This window comes from Falco punctatus, assembly GCF_963210335.1.
Source record: "Falco punctatus genome assembly, chromosome: 4".
Taxonomy (NCBI): domain Eukaryota; kingdom Metazoa; phylum Chordata; class Aves; order Falconiformes; family Falconidae; genus Falco; species Falco punctatus.
The window spans coordinates 16,480,103-16,499,898 of NC_137583.1; the positions used below are offsets into that span (position 1 = coordinate 16,480,103).

At 40.8% G+C, this 19,796-nt stretch overlaps 1 protein-coding gene across 7 annotated transcripts in view; it reads left to right on the top strand.

The window, feature by feature from the left end:
• Nucleotides 1-19,796, top strand: part of ATXN7 (ataxin 7) — a 93,593-nt gene that overhangs the window by 49,414 nt on the left and 24,383 nt on the right. For 5 of the 7 annotated variants that reach the window (XM_080382781.1, XM_080382780.1, XM_080382785.1 and 2 more), the window contains one exon: nucleotides 317-421. The exons of 1 other annotated variant lie outside the window; for it this stretch is intronic. In XM_080382781.1, the coding sequence (XP_080238907.1) occupies nucleotides 317-421 (105 nt within the window). Of the gene's footprint in view, nucleotides 1-316; nucleotides 422-450; nucleotides 1,819-19,796 lie in introns of those variants that run through there. One more of the 7 variants, XM_080382786.1, reaches the window with a different exon arrangement.

Genomic DNA, 19,796 nt, shown 5'->3' on the forward strand with positions numbered 1-19,796 from the left:
TTGTCATTTGAAGTCAGTTTTTTTTTATTACATTCTTGCATCTGGTGTAAGATAATCAGTCCTAAATCAGTTTTCTAATAGATGTTTTCTACAAGTAATCGCTCATTTTGCATTTATCTTTGTAGGAAGATTTTTGCTTTTGTAATGCTACAGCACAAAATTATCTATTGCATTATATGCTTTTTTTCCTCATTTTCAAATTTGATACTAATGTATTAAAATTATGATTCAACACTAGTGTCATGGCTCTGTAATTAAACTGTTTTTCAATAATTGTCAGCAGCTGAGAGATGCCATTTTGTCTTTTTGTTTTTAGATATGCCAATATTTGGTCTTTGCCCGGCTCATGATGATTTCTATTTGGTGATGTGTAACCACTGTAATCAGGTCGTAAAACCACAGGCATTTCAATCACATTATGGTAAGTGCTTAACTATTTTTAATAATTAAGGGTGAGGTTAAATCAGGATTAAGCCTGGCAATTTTTTTTTTAAATTGATGGTGCATAGATCATTACATTATAAATAATGTCAAAGAACATAACCTGTGTTTAATCATTTTATGTACATTGTAATGCAGTTATGTCAAGATCTTGTTCCTTTTAATTTTTTATGCCTTTTTGAAGTGCTGCATACATATGGTTCAAATTTGAAATGACATATATATATAGTGTATTTCACAGACAGTATGTGTAGTGTGTTTGTGTCTGTGTCTGTCATTTCTTGTATATTTATACAAATTATTTTTACACAGGTTCTGTTACAGTGTGAACTGTGGACTGGAGCTAAAAGCTAAACTTACAAATTTTGTTGTAAAACATAGTATGTTTCCAATGGCCAGTAAGCTTATTTATTTTCAGAAGTATCAATTTATATTTGTTTTACTGGTCAAATGGTTTTGTATATAAACTATGCTAGGAAGCTCTTGTTGTGTTGGTTGGTGTTAGCCAGTGTTTATAGAGGACTGAGAAAATGTGAAGTGCTGTGCAAGTTCATGTGCTCAGTTACTTCCTACAAACCTAACCCCGGGGGAGGTTGGCAGTTCTTTTTTTCACACTCCTCTCAAGACTAGAAATTAACTTCAAACAATTTCATGCCAATATTTGGATAGGAGTTTTTTGGTATTCAGCCTTTTGTTTCTTGAGAAATTCAGGAGATGTTTTCTGACTGAGTGCTAATAAAAGGAGATGGACAGAGCATTTCCTGAACTCCTCCTCCCTCCTCCTGTGTGTGCCTATCTGTACGTGTTTTTTCTAGGCCAGTGCATCTACTGATTGCCTCAGTGTTTAAAAGCATAGGAGATGCTGGATATGGGCAGGGAAGCCTCTTCCAGTGTTGAAAACAAGGGATAACTTTTCTTGCATCTTAAATAATCCAGCCCTTTGGCAAGAAAAGATACACTTGCTTCTGCTGCTTTCTTGAGACTGGGAAAGGGTCTTCCTATGCTGCGCAGAGGGTGAACTTCTTATCCTTTCCAGATCTTGCTTGTTAGTTTTTGTGTTATAATGCCTTATGGATTATACCCCTACCCTTGCGGCTGGACTCTGCAGTTCTGTCAGAGTGTGACTTGCAGGAGAATCTGAATGGGTTTTGTGGCATAATTCTTATTAGTTATGCTGTGGATGGCAGTACTAATGATTTTTTTAAAAAAAAAAAACACCCTACATTTTGTGGACTCCAGAGCTGTATGGAGCCAGAAGAAAAGGGTATCAGCATTTCTTACTCTGGTTGTTGTAAGACTTTGTATCAGCCAGGAACAAGTCCACCCCTTGCCAGTGTGATTCCTCACCTGTCACTGAACATCAGTTTGGGATGTACAGTAAGTCCTTCTAAAATATCACATCAAATTGATTCTGACAGTTAAAAATAAATTTATGGGGGAGGACTGGATGGTACCCAGTTCTGAGTGTTGGCATATTGAATCTTCCATCTTGAGGTCAGTAATATGGAAGTGGTTCAGGTTGGCAGTGATGGAGAGCTATGGATATCTGCAGATGCTTTGGGTTGTCTTTCTGAAGTGTGCAGGTGATCTCCAAATACTGTCTGGCAAACAGGTATATGTACTGTAGAATCCAGTAGTGTAGTTGTTGGCATGACAGCCGTATGGACAGATTGAAGAAGCAGTTCAAGAACTGAATAGGTACACCATTGCCTTTTGACCATGGACATGAAAACACGGGGTGTTGTAATGCTGCTTGTACCAGTGTTAAACTTGTTATGTGAAGTTAATTCAAACTCTTCTGTAAGCAGTGCTTGCAATTTAAAATGGGCAGAGTGAGGGGGGAAGCACAAAATGAAGGTATGGAAAATTATGTTAAAAAAAAAAACAACAAAAAGCCAAACTAAAATAATGTTCCTATTCTGCATCACGTTGTAGGAGCATGATCTCTAAACATGAAACTTTCTCAAATGTAAACCTTACATCAGTGACAGATTCATATTTTGAGAAAGATGTAGATGGAGGGGATGGAAATGACGAGGTTATTCTTAGTATTTCTTAAGCCCATTCTGAACAATGAAGACGCTCAGCAAGGGCTGCAGCGTGCAGAGGAAGCAGGCGGGGTCATTCTGATGAGAAAAACAGGCTTGGGTGGGGTGAACGTCATTAAAAGGACCTTAGTTCGCCAAACTAATAGCCTCAGAAAGGTAAGAAGGCTGACTTGGTGATTTTATGTAGCACTAGCTCTCACTGCTTTTTATCAGCCTTCACATTCTTGAAATCCTAATACAGTTGTCCCTCGTTTTAGCAAACTGAATGTGAAAGCTGATAAATATGGCAGGTGATTGATTACCAGGCAATGGTGGGGGCTTTTTAACACTGTGTACTTCAGGAGAAGGAAATTGCTGAAGTCTTCAAAACATATAGTTCTTTTAAAACAAAAAGTATGCTATCGTGATAACAAGAAAGTAAAACACTCTTTGGATTCATCACAATCAGTTTGCCCAGCATTACATCTTTTATTTGTGGCATTATTTCAGGGATTGATACAGAAGAAGTTACTTGAACAAGTTCTGAAAAATTGCAGTGCATCAGTGAAGCTGTACCTTTTTGTGATGTTCTTAGGATCTGTTATTTTTAATTGTTACCAAAGAAATATTAATTTCTTAACATATTCTGCAGCTTCTGATGGTATGTGTTGCTTGTACTTGGTGTTCTTTGAAACTTGTCAAGTGGGATTTTGTTTTCTCTAGTATTAGAATATACTCTTTTAAAATGTCACTTTTATCAAAGGAAGGCTAAACAAAGTATTAGCTAAACCTAATGTGAGCTAATTAATTTCTTCCAAAGCATACTTGTGATAAACTACTTAACTAGGTAGGCTGAAAGGGCATTGCAGGACATATGCTGGCTTTTTTCCCTGGACTACAAGTAGTCAGAAATAATTTCAATGTAACCTTATTTATCAGAATATCTGACCTTTTTAGTAAAATACTTCATTGATACAAATCACAGATTTTTGCGTGGGACTGATACTTTTATATTTCATGCGTTTGTCTAGAAGGGATACTAATTCAAAATTAAATACAGCTTTCTGAGGCAATCTAAGCGTGCATTTGGAGTGTGAATTGCCATTTAAAAATGTATTCTTAACTGTTGATGTATATACTACTGCTGATTTCTAAAATTCGGAGACATATCTGGTATGCAGAACACCACGTGTAGGTTAGTTTTTAAAAACAATCCAGTATAATGAGATATCTGAAATCTGCTTGTGGTATTCCTTCTAGCTTGTGTGCAGCAGCTGACTGTCAGAACACTTGGCCTAGGGTGGCAGTGATGGCAGGGATCTGGTGGGGCAAGAGCAAGCTAGTCAGCCAAGGAGTTGTTGCAAGACAAACTGCTTGTCCAGCCCCACAAATGGAGCAGCTGAGATCTGACAGAACAGAGGGTTTAAGTCTCTTATTGCTAGTATTCTTGGTGATGCTTTTTGAGTGATTATGCTTGCATGGTATCAGTGTTTTCCTTGGATGGCTCAAGATCAGTTCAGAGGTGAAAGACAGAAAAAAGGTGAAATGTTCAGGCATTCAGTCTCGTGGGTGGAGCACCTGAGATTGCTTATCACAGTGACCTGTTCTGAGAAAACACAGTATTTTTCTCTGGCCTGGAGTATTTCTTTACACTGGATGATTGTGTGCCAGCCTCTCCAACTTCGTGCCACAGAGACTCTCCCTCTGTATTTAAATCAGGTATATTTCTTAAGTCCCTGCAGTTCCCTCTCTTAATATATAAATTATTACAGAAAAATTACTTTGCTGTCTGTCAAATTGCTAACTGTCACACTCCTCAAGAGAGCAGGATGTGCCTGTGTCCTTTTATTTCCTCTCTCCTTCCCACAAAGCTGTGCTAGGTATGGTTCTCATGCTGCACTGAAAGGTTGCTCTTTGAGGAAGCCATTGTGACAGTTGTTTCAGCTTGTTCGTGGAAACCCTGAAGTGATGTGGTTTTTGGCCCATGTGACCTTTCATTGGTATTTCAGCCATCCCATGGGCTTATCGCATCTCCCTGTGGGTTATCGGCCTCCTGTCTGAGGAGGGCTGCTTCTCTGCACTGTCTGCTGCTTTGTGGGTCAGAGAGAGGAGATGGCTCAGCAGTGTGGCAGCAGCATCGGTGTACAGATGCGAGGTTTCTTCCTTTGAATTTTTCCTAGTTTTTTTTGCAGAGGAGTTTTTCCTCTGCACCTTGGTTTCTGTAAATACAAAGCAGAGATAAACTCTCAGCGGTAATAATGAAGGCTACCTGTAAAACTTAAACTGCGAGTGTCTGAGTCATGTAGTGATTGTGAAAACCATTAATATACATGTTGGAAAGAGATGATGATGGTGTGTTGGGCTGTTGAGTCATTAAAAAGCTATGTCTAGTGTTTTGATTAACTTCCCTGGGTTTGGCATGCAGTGGCAAAGGTGAGTAACTACTGTGAGCTCTGCTTGCTGCTGCTGTGTGAGCTGGTGGGGAATCGCACACTTCAGTTTCCCATCAGTGCATGTTTAAACCCGAAGCGTAGGATTCAGAAACAGGGCAATAATACAAATTTGCCCGCCTTTTGTGACTTCTAGGAGGTTGTGAGATTGGAACAGAGAATGTCATCACACAACCTTATACTCAACCTGGAGAGACTCAGAGGGCAGGTCCTCTGAAATGTTCATTTGCAGTACTTACTTGGGGCCATCCTGCAAGTCAGTGTAAGGGTCTCTCATGAATCTCCTTTGTCTAATTGTATAACTGTACTCCCTCCTTCCTCAGCCAGTTCCCACGCCCACCTTTAGTTAGGTTTGCTACTTTGGCTTGTCGTAAGGGTTTTTTGGTGGTGGTGTTCAGTGCTTGGATTTGGAGAGAAGGTGTGATGCTTGTGATTTTAATTTGGAAAAATGATGTGTTAACTATCCCTGCCAATATGATGTTGTAGTTCGGATTTTATATCATATGTAATTTAAGTATTAAAGTCCCTGCAGAACCACATATTTCAGTTCTTCTGACTTAATACGAATTGAATAGAAATTTGTCCTACCCTCTTTCTGTTACCTCAAATTTGGTGGCAGCTAGTTGTTCTGAAAAGTCCGACATCAGAAGTTGCACTGATGTTGCTTGTTTAGAATGGAATAGGGTGTTTAGAATGGATTACAAAGTCAAAGATAAAGTGCCTGCACAAGGCAGCATTTGAAGCAGATAAGAAAAGAATGTACTGAATCTTGTTCCAAAGCCATTGGACCTAAGGATTTGTTGCTTGGTTGGGGGTGGTTTTTGTGGGGTGGGGGTGGGGGGTCGGTGTATTTGAGGGTTTTTTTGAGGGTGGGGTTCTTCCTCCTAGAAGATAGTCTCAGCTCATCCACGTTTTGGAGGGATAAGCCTTCTTTATGGCCTGCATACTTTTGGCAGCAAACAATTTGTTTCAGTAATTAAGTGTCCACCGTTCGCTAATGTCTTTTTAAAGCAGGTGAAAACATTTTATATAAATTGTAAGAATTTTCTTGGGTATCAGTAATCTTCTCTAGTAGTCTAATAACCAAAATAAAACTTGAATATTATGTGGTGTGTCACAGATGTGCTGAAGTAATCTGCCAAGCATATTGCCAAACGTGCACAGGTGGCATTTGGCATATTATGGCTTGAGTTAATGTATATGATTTAACAAATTATCGTTGGCAGCTTCAGCAGCTTCTGTTTAAATACACAGTCCTCTCACAGTAGTTCATACAGTCCAGATTCCAGCAGTGGGATCTTAGTCTCTGGGTCCAGAAACAACTAGTTTAATTTCTTGGCAGAGATTTGTGAAATTCTGTAGCTTTTGCAAGAATCATCTTGGCGTATTCCCAGAAGGAAATGGGCTCAGAGGTCAGCACAGGATTAGTTTCAGAGAGAGAAAAAAAAAAAAGTTTTGGCTGATTATTTAGTTATTTTTAAATGATGCATCATTAAATAATGAAGTATTACCACCTGGAAAGAAACTCTGTAAATATATTTCAGGCTTTGAAATGTGTACCCCAAAGCTGAATACTGAATGTGCCATGTAGATTTTAAGGAGCAGTGAAGTTAGGTGCTATGGTTAATTGTAACATCACAGACGGTTCATGTGCGGAAGGGTATTTCTGTAAGTGTAATGGCTGTTGTCTTTGTTTATTACATGAAAGCATAGGGAGTCTGTCTGAGAAGTTGATGGCAGTTTTGTAGTAAAACTTCCTCCTGTTTTTGTGGGTATGTGGATTTGTCAAGCTCTGGTAGAAGACTTGAAGCAGTTTTAGGTATCAGCTAACAAAAAAGGTGCTGTTCAGCTTCAGATTTAAAGAAATTCATTGTTCAGTTTACTGCTTGCCATGTAACTCACGTTATTCTACCTCTGCAGCGCTGTGTGTGCCACAACACTATAAACTTGAAGTGCTTTGGGTGTGCTTTTGGCTTTTCTTACCCTTGGTTTGCATGAATCGAATTTCATGCTGTTCTGCCATAGCAGAAGACCTACATGCAGAAATCCTTATGGCTTCTTACTGGCTGAAGAGTGAATTTTTATTTTATTATTCTATTCTTACTAAAATGATAATTTAAACCAAGTCTAACATAACAAAATTATACAAGGGTTCCATAAAAACTGCTCCTTTGTAGTGATCTCGTTGCTAGGTATTTGGAAACTAGGACTGACTGCTCCCTTTTCAAGGTAAACATTGACAGAGGAAGAACAAGTGGAAAGGAAGAAAAACAAAGATATTTGTCTCTGGGGAAAAAGAGAAAGCAGTGCCGCATTCACTGTCACTTACAGAAACAGTTGTTCAGCAAGAGGGAGAAAGTATGTTGATCAATAGATTGGAGTAAGATCTGGAGAGAACAAGTAGTTCTAATAAAAAGTAGCTGTTGAGTGTGTTTGACTACAGCTTCACTTTGGAAGAAGCCAGCTGGGACAGTTGAATCAGATCTACAATTAAAAATTACTGACAGCGAGAGAGTTCACAGCTCTAAAAGTCAATATTAAGTTTCATCATTCAGAACTCATTCTGAATGATGAAACGGTACGTGGAGCAGAACACGGCTCTCATAACCATCGTTTCAGATTTTCTGCAAGTTCAGGGAAGGCCGTTCTGCATCAGCTTATGTGTTCCACATCCTTGGAAGGTTTCCTTCCCAGCTAAAAGGGCTCTTTCTAATGCCTAAGCCACTCCTTCAGGCTGGAGCCTAGCCAGAGGAGGTGGCACGCATTGCTAGGGCAGGCCGTGGGCACGCAGGGCTTGGCGTGCAGCCCTGAGCTGAGTGCAGAAGAACGAAGCTGCAACCTGTTTAAGAGCCGGAGAGGTGGAAGAAGCCTGAATTGGAGTGAAAAAAGGGCAGGATTTATGCTGTTGTGGAGGAGAGCTGGGAGTGTGTCAGAGCCATCGTGATGTGAACTTGGTGGTAGAGGGTGGGGTTAGAAGTAGTTCAATTTCAATACCTAACCACACGCAGATCAATTATTTATAAGGACTTCCTCGTTTATTTGGGGGGGAGAAGTATGTGTTCTTACGAATTGTGTGGATTATTCCAAGAACTGCAAACCTCAGATGAATGCCACAGCACTTCATGATTCCGGGGAGAAGTGTTCTGGGAAGCTTGCAAAACAATGTCCAGTATTGAACTGTCACGAAGAAAATAGTTTGGGTTGGGTTTTTTGCCTTTTTTTTTTTTTTTTTTTCATGGAAGCACATAGTTTCAAGTTGCACAGACTGTACCCTCTCATCCCACCAGCCAGCTCTCAAACAACTGCTGCGTTTGGAAGAGAGAGGATTTGCACATAGTCTCTTTTTCTCTGCAAGCACAGCTACAAAGGTCAGATAAGAAATCTCATCAGTAACCATCAATTACATTAATTTTTTGGCCAAGTTACCACTGCTCCCAGCACAGAGCTGTGTGGCACCTGGCTGGGGCAGCAGTGCCCAGCTAGCGCGGGCAGGAGGACGGCAGCTTTGGCAGAGCTGGTTCAGCACAGCTAGAATTAAGTGGTTTGCAGTCTGGGGGGGGTGTGTGTCGGAGGAGGGGAAAGAGAGGACATGGGCGAATAGCTAAAAAGGGAAATACAAAACAAAGAACTGAAGTAAAATACATATAAAAAAAAATAGATGAAGACAATAAGGAGGAAGCTAAATAAGGAAGGTCGGAGAAAATGACCTTGCAGGAGGGAGGATGAAGGAGGTACAGTGCTGGTTTTATTAGTGTGTATTGAGGGGGAAAAGTGGAAGAAAGAAGAGGTTTAAGCAGAGCAAAACAAACAAAAGCTTTTTCACTAGTTTTTCCTCTTAATGTTTTGGCAGCAATGTTATTAGCGTGGTTTGTGTAACATCGTGGTATTCTTGGATTTTGCACATTTTGTTGGGTGGCAGAGGGAACAACAGTATGTCCTACTTGACATCTCTCCTGGTTTGATCAGGCGCTGACCATCAAGAGATGGATATATGCATGCATGTGCACTTATTAATAGGTCATGTTTGTTTTCTTGTACGTTGCTTTTACTGTTTCCTGATGGACTTAAAATGAGAATTTAAAAATAAACTTCTGTATTCTAGTATTTTTTTGGAGAGTAGGATATACATGTGTCTTTCAGCAGCTTTTTCAGTGAGAGGAATGCCTACCAGTTCTCTACAAGTGGGGAGAAAAGGAGATGGGGTACTAGATGGAAGTTACCCATGCTGGACCTATGTAAAAGCAGTGTTTTGTAGGAATTCTTAATCTGCTGCCTCAGGAAAAGTGGGCAGCATTCTGAAAGCTCGGCTCTTATCTGCAGCAAATGGTAACCAGGTGCGTGTGTGAGAGTCACACTTTTGGGAAAACTTGAGACTATTATTCTTACCAAACTAAAGAAATCAGTAACATTTTGGTTTTAGGCACAGCTACAAAGTAGCTGCTACTTCATTGACTTAGGCATTATGTCAAGTACTTTTCACCTGTTACTTATTTACTCATTTTGATCACCAGTTTGCTGGCTTTTTAAAAACAAACTTGCAGGTATTGACATGATGCTGCTTTGCTGGGTTTTTTTCTCCCAGGCAATGTGCTTGAAATCTGACATGTGATACACATAAAAGTCTAGAAACTGTGTTTTTAAGATATTACCAGAAGAGGGAGTGTGTAACACTTTGTATACCATGAAATCTGTAAGTTTATTGAGGAATAGCAATCAATAGCGACATGCTTTATGTAATAAGTTAAAAAACTGCAGGCTGAAGTTCACTTTCAAAAGAACACAATTAATGCCAACTTTTTAAGCTACTTACTACGCTTAATTCAGTTTAACACTAAATGTTTATATTCATGTAATGTAGATGGCCTTGAAGTCCATTCAGATGTTGTGTTCTCTCTACTTGTAACAAAGATGCAAACAATTTCTCAATGGCAGTCTTAGATTAGCTCTTGCAGTACCCATCTCTGTGAGAGCTCCACAACAATGTGAAACTTAAGAACAATTATAAATATATTTATAAAATGTAGAATATAACAAAAAAGAAATAAATAGGGTATGAAATTTTACATGAATCTGTGGTACTATTATTGACTAAATAGGCCATCATTAGCTATCTCGGGCTGTAACAGCCAAAATACTCCCAAACCCTATTATCTGCTATTGATGAAACAAAAACATGATACAGTGCCTTGTACAGAACGTCAATATTTTTACTCTGTAATTTATGTAGATGTTCCTGCAGTTGTCGTGCAGCAGGACACCAGGCTAATCCTTCCAGCAACAGCAAAACAATGTAGGAGAAAAAGCCATCAGTGTGTCTAATACGTAAACTCCTGATAAACTTTGCCTATTCTGCTGCATCATACTAATTCTGCAATGTCTGAGCACAGTGCTGGCCATAAAGCTTGCAATTACATTTTGTTTCCCCAGGTTTTATTAGAGAAAGAAGGGCCATCATCAAGAGATTCTTGTCCTCTTTTCTGTTCTCTGTTTCTCAGATAATGAGTTGCCCATGTTGGTATGAAACTCTCACTTTTTACACTTCTTTGTAAAGGATGCAATTAGACCAGACTCCTGGAGAGTTGAAGCAGTTCCTACATAACTTGAGTTTTCCCTCGTTGTGTGGCAAGGTTGTCAGAAGATCTTTAACTCACAGTTCTGTATAGAGTAGCTTTTCGAAAGGAAGCCTTCTCTTTTAGCCAGATCACCTTCTTCTGTTTCTGCTCCATAGGATTTTATTCCTCTGCCAGGCAGAAGCTGTATTGTGCCATGTCCTCTATGTATGACCCCACTGGCTGCAAAGAACCTGTTTGTCGTGTCTGGCAGTGGGAAAAGCCCTAGTTTCTGCAGTGTGGTGTGGTTAATTCTGTGGGTTAGGTAGAAGGTGTACCCCTTTCTGTGAGCCCTTCCACCTTGAAGCCTGAAACTTTTAGATGTTTGTGGATTATTTGTAGAGCTGGATTTGAGCTGATCAGATGTTTTGTGTGATATACTTTGGTAGTTTTAAGAGCTATTCATTATTGTCTGTAGATATTCACATGGCATCCGTGGCTTCTCTCCTTGCTAAGAGGATAAATGGCTGTGTCTCCTTTGTTTAGTGCATGGCTGAAGTCTTCATTTGAGTTCAGAGGCTAAACATTTTGGTGTTCTGCTGCATTGGGGTGGACTTAGTGAAGTAATTGTTTTCTTTCACTTTTCTAGATCGTAATGAGAAGCCTTACAGTACTCTGTAAGGCTCTGGCCCTTCTCATCATTGGCATGGGGCTAGCTAGCACTCATTTTCTTCAGTTTCATTTTGGCTTGCAGCCTCTGACAAGCCACATGTAACCATGTATATCCCTGGAAGCATGCCATGTTGGCCCTCTCCTGGCTTCTAAGGTCAAAGGAAAAGTTTTTAGGCTGCCACAGTTCAGTCCCCTCCCCATCATAGTGGCATGTACTCTTTGACCAAAGGTCATCATGTGGGTCACAAAGGTATCCACCAGCCAGCTTCTAAAAATATCTGTGACTGCTTTGATAGCTGTAGAAATTACATAAACTTACATATCTGCGTCGTATTGCAAGGCTTGATGCTAACATCTTGCTTGTTGAGATTGAGAATGACAGCTAGCATCACTCTAGATTTGGTACTGACCAGTTCCTTTCTCAGTCCAACTCTCTGTAGGATCGATCAGTGTTCAGAATGAGGGCGGGTACTGACTGTTGGGACCATACTCATCACCTTCTGTGATGTACCCCCCAGGGAAGCTGGAGGCTTGGCAGATAGTTAGGACGTGCTGAAAGCCCTGATGAGCTCCTGGGCCGCTTGCTATTTCCTCTGCCCTGTCCCAGTTGTCCAGGTGGCAGTGGTCCACAATAGCTGTGACTGTACGCTTGAAATCTGATGTACTAAATGTCTCTTTCTGGTTTTAGCCTCTGAAAATGGCATAAGTCTGTATAGAAGTCTTCACTGTGTGTATTCATGTGCTGTATGGGTAGCAGTTATATTTTATGTTATGGTATAAACAAACACGTTGTGTAAGTGGAGTTAAAACTAAGGCATAAACTGCTGTCACTTGATTGTGCACCAACAAGCCTGTCAAGTTGTTCTTTTGTACTCGGTCATCCATTTTATTTTGGAGTCACACCACTTTTCTGAACGCTGAGGAACTTCTAAGCATGCCCACTTGAAAAGAAAACACCAAAACCAGAAATCTTGCCCGATATATTTGTGTTTTCTGTAGCACGTAAGGCACACTCCAAAGTGGCAGCTGCTAGAGAGAAAAATCCACTGATTTCAAAATCCATTGTCCCGTGGTTCTCAAGGTTCTGGAAATTTCATTCATGATGGTACTTTGGAGCACTTATTTCCATCTTTGGGGGGAAAAAAAAGACATACAAGGCTTTAAATATAAGTCAGTAGCACTTATTTTTATATGATTTTTGCCACTCCCTTCGCTAAGGCTGGTTTCCTGGTGTCACATATCATATGGCAGGGTTCGTCCTATCCACCCCCTATAGCAAGCAGCAAAGTTGATTTTCCAAGTGACCACACTGGAGTTCTCGATTGATCAACTTTAAGAAGTTTGGTGTTGGCTCAAGGCCCATCATTCACTTCCTTCCAGGAAGAACAATAATAGTAGCCAGTAACCAAACAATCTCTTTAAAGCAAAATATTTACAACAAAATCATTTTAGACAGTACTAAATGTAAACATAAACAGGCTGCAGTGTAAGCAAGCGTAGCTTATGCAGTGTTCATATCAATCAGATGAAATTCCTTGCATGTCTGAATTTTTTATGTACCCCTCAAAACTTGTAGGATCTGGCCAGGTAATCATTCCTGCAGCTTACACCCAAGATCTTTGTCATCCCCAGTTGCTTCTTAGGCCTCCAGCCCGTTCCCTGGGATCAAGTCACACTTTAATTCTTCCTAGGCCTCGCTCTGTTAATTGCTAGCTTTGGCACATGGAGGCTTTTGGTTTGTGAGACTGTCAGGTCTTTGAACGGATGGGTTTGCTCTTTGTTACGGAGAGAGCAGATGGTGCAAAGGCTCGAACTGAGCGGTCAGGATTGGGGGAGAAGGCAGGAATGCTCTTTGCTGTGGCAGTATTAGCTTGCACCAGCCAGCTTAAAGTGATTGTGAAATTGGTGCCTGAGATTGCTGAATTTTGAGAAAGGATAAATGAGTTGTTTCATGTGCAGTGCAGATAATGAAGCTGGGTCATCCATGGCTTTGTCGTGTGTGTTTTGCCATTGCTTTTCCTTCCGTTGCAACACCTGCTGCTCTGCACACATACATAGCTTCAGGTTTCATGTCATGTTTTGCTGGGTTTTTTTGGTTTGGTTGGGTTTTTTTGTTTTTTTGCATGCCAGTTTAATAAGACATAGGCATGTCACAGGCTGGATTGTACATGTGGTAACTGACCAGTGATGCTCTTCCTGTCTGCCTTCCATGAGAGCACTAAGAGGTCCTACCTTTGCTGTCTGAATGGCCATTTTAATGCTAATGATAAACCTAGCATCTTTAGGACCTGCCTCAGCAGGAGGGTGAGAGGGTACACCATCTCAAATCCAGCTCTTTGGTTTTCTTCAAATCAACCTGATTTCTAAATACAGAACACTAAAATGTAGACAAGTGGAAGGAGACGTGGTAGAGCTGTATTTCTCTCGCTTCACAAAAACCAGGCAAGAAAATACAATGTAAGTAAAACACTAAACATTCTCTAGCCAATCTTAAAAATAATAATTTTTCTGGCAATGCAAAATGTGTAGAACACTTCAGGTTATAGAATGATTTTTCTTTTATTTTTTTTTTTGGCATTTCTTAACATTCTGCAATACTTATTGATATTAGGGAGCTACTGTATGTGCGTGTATAGTGATAAGATCACAAATTATATAAATAACTTCTCATGTTACATGTGTTCAGCGAGAACATGAAGAAAGGAGGGAGTTGATATCATTCTTTACGTTGTCTTGGGTAGTAAGAAGCAAACTTCCTTGCATTGCAATGTTTTCAACACAATTCAAGTTGACATTCTTGGATGATCTTGCAACACCAAAGACCTGGAAATTCAGTTCTGTGCAGCGATTCATATTAAACTACTTCTCTGTCTCCAGCCCTGCCTGCACTGTCCTTCTGATGTTAGAGCAGGGGTCTCATCACTTCAGCCTCGTTCCCTGGGAGCAAGCAGATTGCACAGGAGTATGTATCTGCACAAAGTATTACCACAGCTTGCAAGGCTGATTTTAGGCCTCTGAAATGTACTGAACTATACACTGATGGTATAAGTGTTTATGTTGAATCTAATGTTGCTGTGGTTTGGGGATATTTTTTTAAAAATTACTTTAAGTAGTGCTGATAGAAAATAAAACCTCTTGCAATATTTAGTAGCAAGAGAACTTCCTAATTTCATTGCCTTATATAACAATTGTTTTTACTACGTTAAGGAAAATTTTGCATTTGTCAGTGTACACTTGCAGCGTGTGACTTAACTGTGGCACATGCACAGTCCATTTCAAGATGAAACCTCAAGAATATTTACTGTATAAAGTTACTTAGAAGCCTTTAGTTATTGGAAAATAGTAAACAAAAACAAACGCAGAGGTTGAGACAGTTGGCATATATGCTGCTACTATAACATAAGCAGGCATAAAATCCTGTTGCATTCTCTCTCTGCCATTGTGTGCCTTCCTGTGGGCCATTGCCATTTTCTCTCTGTGTCAATGTATCGTCATGCTTCTCCCTTCCATTCCAGCTCCTGCCTTGATGCCCAGCTGCTGGGATTTCTTAGTAGTTGGTTCTTTGTCCCCCCTTCTACTCAAAAGGAAGACAGCTTTCTTTATTGTTCCATGTGGGGATTAAATTTGCCTGATCTTAGTTTATTTGTGGAGCAAGCAACAAAACAGAAGTTACTTGCCCTCTTGGTCCTAAAATGAGAGTAGGCCAAATCAAAGACTAAAGAAAGAAAAATTCTAGTTTTTAAGAAGACAAATACGTCAGTGCTAGTTTCCCACATAGTAGTTTAAAGTCAAGAATTTTGTGAACCACTAAAATCTGTTGGAGACTTACCCAGTTTTAATTATGGGTGTCAAGTAGAAGAGTGTACAATAGAAACAAATCCTCCAGACACATGTATGCCTCTGGTACTAATTTTAGCGATGGAAGGAGATATGTTTTTAAAACAGCATAATCCAAGGAAATGTCTTTGTATTCCTGAGTTGTGCTTAACAATTAATAGGAAAGTGACATGAGCTGTCAACGTCTCTTGAAATCCAGAGCAAAAGAGGAGCCGATTGCTGTCTCATATTCTGAGTGCATAGACATGGGAGGGTTAGTATTTAGTATTTGTGGCTTAGGATTTTAGTATTTATTTCTAAGCTTGTTAATGGGAGCAGCAGTCTCCAGGTTTCTGCGTTCCTTTAAAAAAAGAAAAAAACAACTCAATCAAAACCCAACCTGCTGAAATGACGCTCTCTGCATCTGTTTAACCCTTCTTAATGAAAGTAATATACTAATACACAAAGGTGTTTGTACAAGCCAACTGCCTTTCCTCTTGGCAGCTTTTAATTTTAGTGAAAAAGTGATTTGCTTGGTGTTAAAGATGAATTTGGATGTAATTCAGTAAGTGTGGAAAGACCAGAAATTTTAGCTTTGGTTATGGTAATGTGAAACTAGCAAAAGCCACAAGCTGTTTTTTTCTGTTCTTTTTTTTGTCAGCAGATAGACTGTAATTTTTATGAGTGATTACTTAGCAAATAGTCCAGAAATCAATAATTTGGTAAAAATTAGATTTTAACATGCATGCACTGGCTTTGACTGGAAATCAGACCTTGACCTTCAAACCTTGGAGTCTGGAAACGGGATGTTGAGACCTGTGTGGAAGTTCAGGACAGTAGATACTGAAGTGAATTTTTGCTGCTGAGGAAGCACACGACGAGTGTCCTGTGGTGCTCTGCCGGGGTGGCAGGACCCATGTCCCCTGAGCCGGCAGCTACCCATGGAGCTGCAGTTCTGGGATGCTGGGTGCCCCCAGGCTGAGTGGTGCGGCCACAGGGAAACTGTTCCCGTGTGGCTGGTGGGTGATGAGCATGTTTGCCAGAGGAACTTTTCTAGTGCCGCTGGCACGGGCCTGGCAGCTTGCTGCAGGACTCATAAGAGCAGCTGTGTGGGCCGCTGCCATGGCTGTATGCGACTGGTGCCAGCGCCGCCTCCGTGGCTGCGGTGCCCACGGTCAGCAGCAGGTTTGTAGGTAGACCTGAGGCTGGCCGAGAGGCCCGGGGGCCGCTGCTGGCCGCAGGGTGCTGAGGCTGGCCTGGAGCCCCAGCGGCGGTGCTGAGGTGGCCCAGCGTGGATGGCAGCCCTGCTCACGGGTGTTGTGGGGCCTCAGCCGAGTTCACCAAGCGACGTGGATAATCTCATAGCGAGGGATTAAGCGCTGCAAGCGGCCCGCGTGAGCCCTTCTGAAATGTCACTGGAGCGGCCTGGCTTGACTCCAAAAGCAGGCGGGCGGCGAGTTCGCCACGAACGAGGGCAAACTGATGAGCTCTGCTCCGTGCAGTGCCGTGCCATGCAGCCCCTGCTGGGCCGGCTGCGTGGGTCCTGGCCGGGGCCCGGGGGAGGCGCCTCTGCTCCCAGGTTGTTTCCCTGCAGAAACCTGAAAATCCTCCAAAAGCGCTCTGAAGCCCCAGCCCCGATGGGGAGAGTGCAAGGGGAGAAAACAGCAATAAAAACTTCAACAGCTGATTGCCATCCTGCCAGGCCTCCAGAAGAATTGGCAGCTGTTAATCCAAGTGTTAATTAAAGAAAGAAACTATTAAGAGCGTGTTCGTTTTAGCTTGTTTTCCTGAGTGTGCTCATCCGTGTAATTTATAAATCAAAGGGCAAATACATTCCTTGTTACGGCTCTGTGGATGGCTGGCTGTGGGCAGGATGGTCCGTGCCGTTGTATCTCGGCTTTGGAGGAAACAGGAAATGCAGACACAGCCTGGATGTGTCAAGTGCAGTTGTGTTTTTATTTAAAAGGTTAAACTTGCACAAACATTTCAGTTAGCATATCCTAATTGCAGCATCGCTCCATTCTTTCGAAGTGAAATGTGAAAACACTGGTTTACTTAATTTGAAAGACTTAATTGTGCAAGCACAGTAGGTTTGTGCCCCCGTTTGACTGCATTAGTGATTTCTGTGAGACTTTGTGCTAATGCTGCAGTAAAATTTTAATTAGCATATAGTTAATGTGGTCAGTGTTTTTAAACATGAAAACAGTTGTTTCACACCAATTGTGACTGACCAGTGTTAATGAAATAAGCTGTATCGATCCTTTTTTTTGTAATTGAAAAATGACTAATGCCTAAAAATGGTAAATTAGGGTACAATGATGTAAGGATCTGACTTAGAACAAAAACCCGAATTATTTACTCTCTCTTTTCCATTGATGTTGCAAATAGAGTATTATGTTCCAAGAGATTTCAAATTTTGGAAGGTTACTCAGCTCTTGAAACATCTTTTAGAATAATTCTTTTAAAAATACTGCAATTCACCCCACGACAGATTTGCTTCTCATCTCCCTTTTCCATCCTGTAAAAGTTAAAAAAAATAAAATATTTGTGTTTAAAACCTTGGGACAGAAAACGGGGTGTTAGCTGTGCAGGCAAAACCCCAGCCTGGATCCCTCATACTGTTTTTGTTTCTCCTCGAGGTTTTCCTGCAAGTGGGCGCTGCCCATCGGTATAGAGGCTTGGTAAAGAATGCTTTTGTCCTATTTACATGAGTTGTTGCACCCATAGGGCGTGCCATATGTGTGGGGACAGAGGTGAGAGACAGGCAACGTCAGGATAGTGCCAGGAGCTTCCTTCTCTGCTCCATCAGTCAGCCTTCTCCACTGCGAGCAGTAACACCTTGGGGGAGAGGAGGGGCTGTTGTAGGTGGTTAGTCCTAAGTAGCCACGTACATGTTTATCTTGTTTTTAATCTTACAAAGCTTTCATATCGTGTGGCTGTTGATGTCACTAGTTAGTTGTGCAATATGTAAGAAAAACAGTGGTGCTCGATGTCTTATTATCCTGTAGTTCCTTAATGACAAAAATCGAATAATGTGATTTGCTTAGCTGATGCTATTTTTGTGTATATCCTATGGTATGTTCTCTTATTCCCCTGGTCAAAACAAAGTAAAATGTATTCTTCTTGATCTCTTTCATATGGAGAGCTGTCCATTTCAAGGCTTTTTTCTTTTTTTTTTAACACCCGTCTTCAGTTCAGAATATCAGTTAGCCTGTAGCCCCCTTTGTGTTTTCATTTGCTAATGGCTTTTAACCAAGTTTCAGTGTCAACTTTTTTTTTATTGTAGCAGAGCCGAGTCTGATGGTCAACATATGACAATCAAAAGTTTGCTACATGTAAAGAAAGAGGTACAGGGGAAAATATTAAAATTGCTGATTGTGGCATGAATAGAAGCATTAGCAAGATGAAGGATGTAAACAAGCATTTGGATACGTGAACTCTGAATACATGACACAGTATTATAATATTATGTGATTGTGTGGTTCTTCCCTTAATTATTTATTTCCATGCTTTCAACACACAGTTCTTTAAACTTACGTTCACTCAACTTTCTATTAAACTTTGGAATATTTTTTTATTATTTTTAATTTGCTTTAGGCTTGTTTTGAAATACTTAAGCTTTTCTTTTATGTCATTCAGGCTAAGCGTATATGAGACAACAGTTTTTCAGCTGTATTTTTGAGGAAGCTGTCCCATACTGCATCTTGGTACGCTGATCTGTACTGGTTACCTTTGTCTGTTCGATGCTTTTGTTCATTATCACTGTAGCTTTTCTGAAGTTTATTTTGTATAACTTTTTTTTTAATAGCAGAAGAATGATTTATTCAATACCTGCTTTTTAATCAGACAGTGCAGGTATTGTCATGTCATCAACAGGCTCCACAGAGATTAGTGCTCATAATGTGGACGTTATAATCTCTCCATGGCCCGATTACCATCTAAGACACTCTACTGTCCTTCCGTAATAACTTTGCAGTATTTATATTCCAGCGCCTGACAGATTTACAAGAGAGCTACTGACCGAAAGGGCCAGGGCCAGTTCCCTGGTGAGAAATCTGTCCTTTCCCCCACCTCTTGGCAAGGTGGTTGGAAAAACATTGCAGAAGTTTGATCTTGGATGTTGTGGCAGAGCCTTTTGTTTGGGATGCTGAAGCCCTTGCATTTGGGTTTACCTGAGCAAAGAGGGGCATGGAGAAGGATGGAGAAAAACATCCTTTTCTGGGTGATCAAAGGGGACCTCCCAACAGTCAGTCTTCCTAACTTTTTTTTGCTTGTCGTTCTGTTCTGTGAATAATATAATGTCCTGCCTCTATCAGTTTTCCCACGTTGCTCTTGAGAGTTTTACTGATCTCCGTGGGGCTCTGAATAGCTGAAACAAACCTGATGGGAGCATCCCTAATTCCAGTTTGCTGCTGCACAAGGGAGCTGCACAACACAGCAAAACCCTAGTCTGCCTGCAGGCTTGGGATGACAGTATGTATTGGTTGGTGCTTCAAGGGTTATTTTACATCTCGTGGGGGCAAACCCCATGTATTTTAAAGAAGAATTTTAAATCCTGTGGAAATTGATTACAGAACTACTCATGTGCGCTGAATATAAGGGGGTTTGAAAGGATTAGTAACAAATGGGGAAAAATGGGAAAACTAGCTTTAGTAATGTACAGAGAGTTGTGGAGAGACAGCAGTGGAGAAAGGGATGTACTTGAAGGTTATTTATTTAAATACATTTTACTGTTGCTGGGTTTTGCTAGGTTCTTAATAATATCTACTTGCAATCTGCTCCTCGCTCTCCTTTCTGTGGTGGTAATCTTGGAGACTGGGGAGGTGTGCTGGATTTGGGGC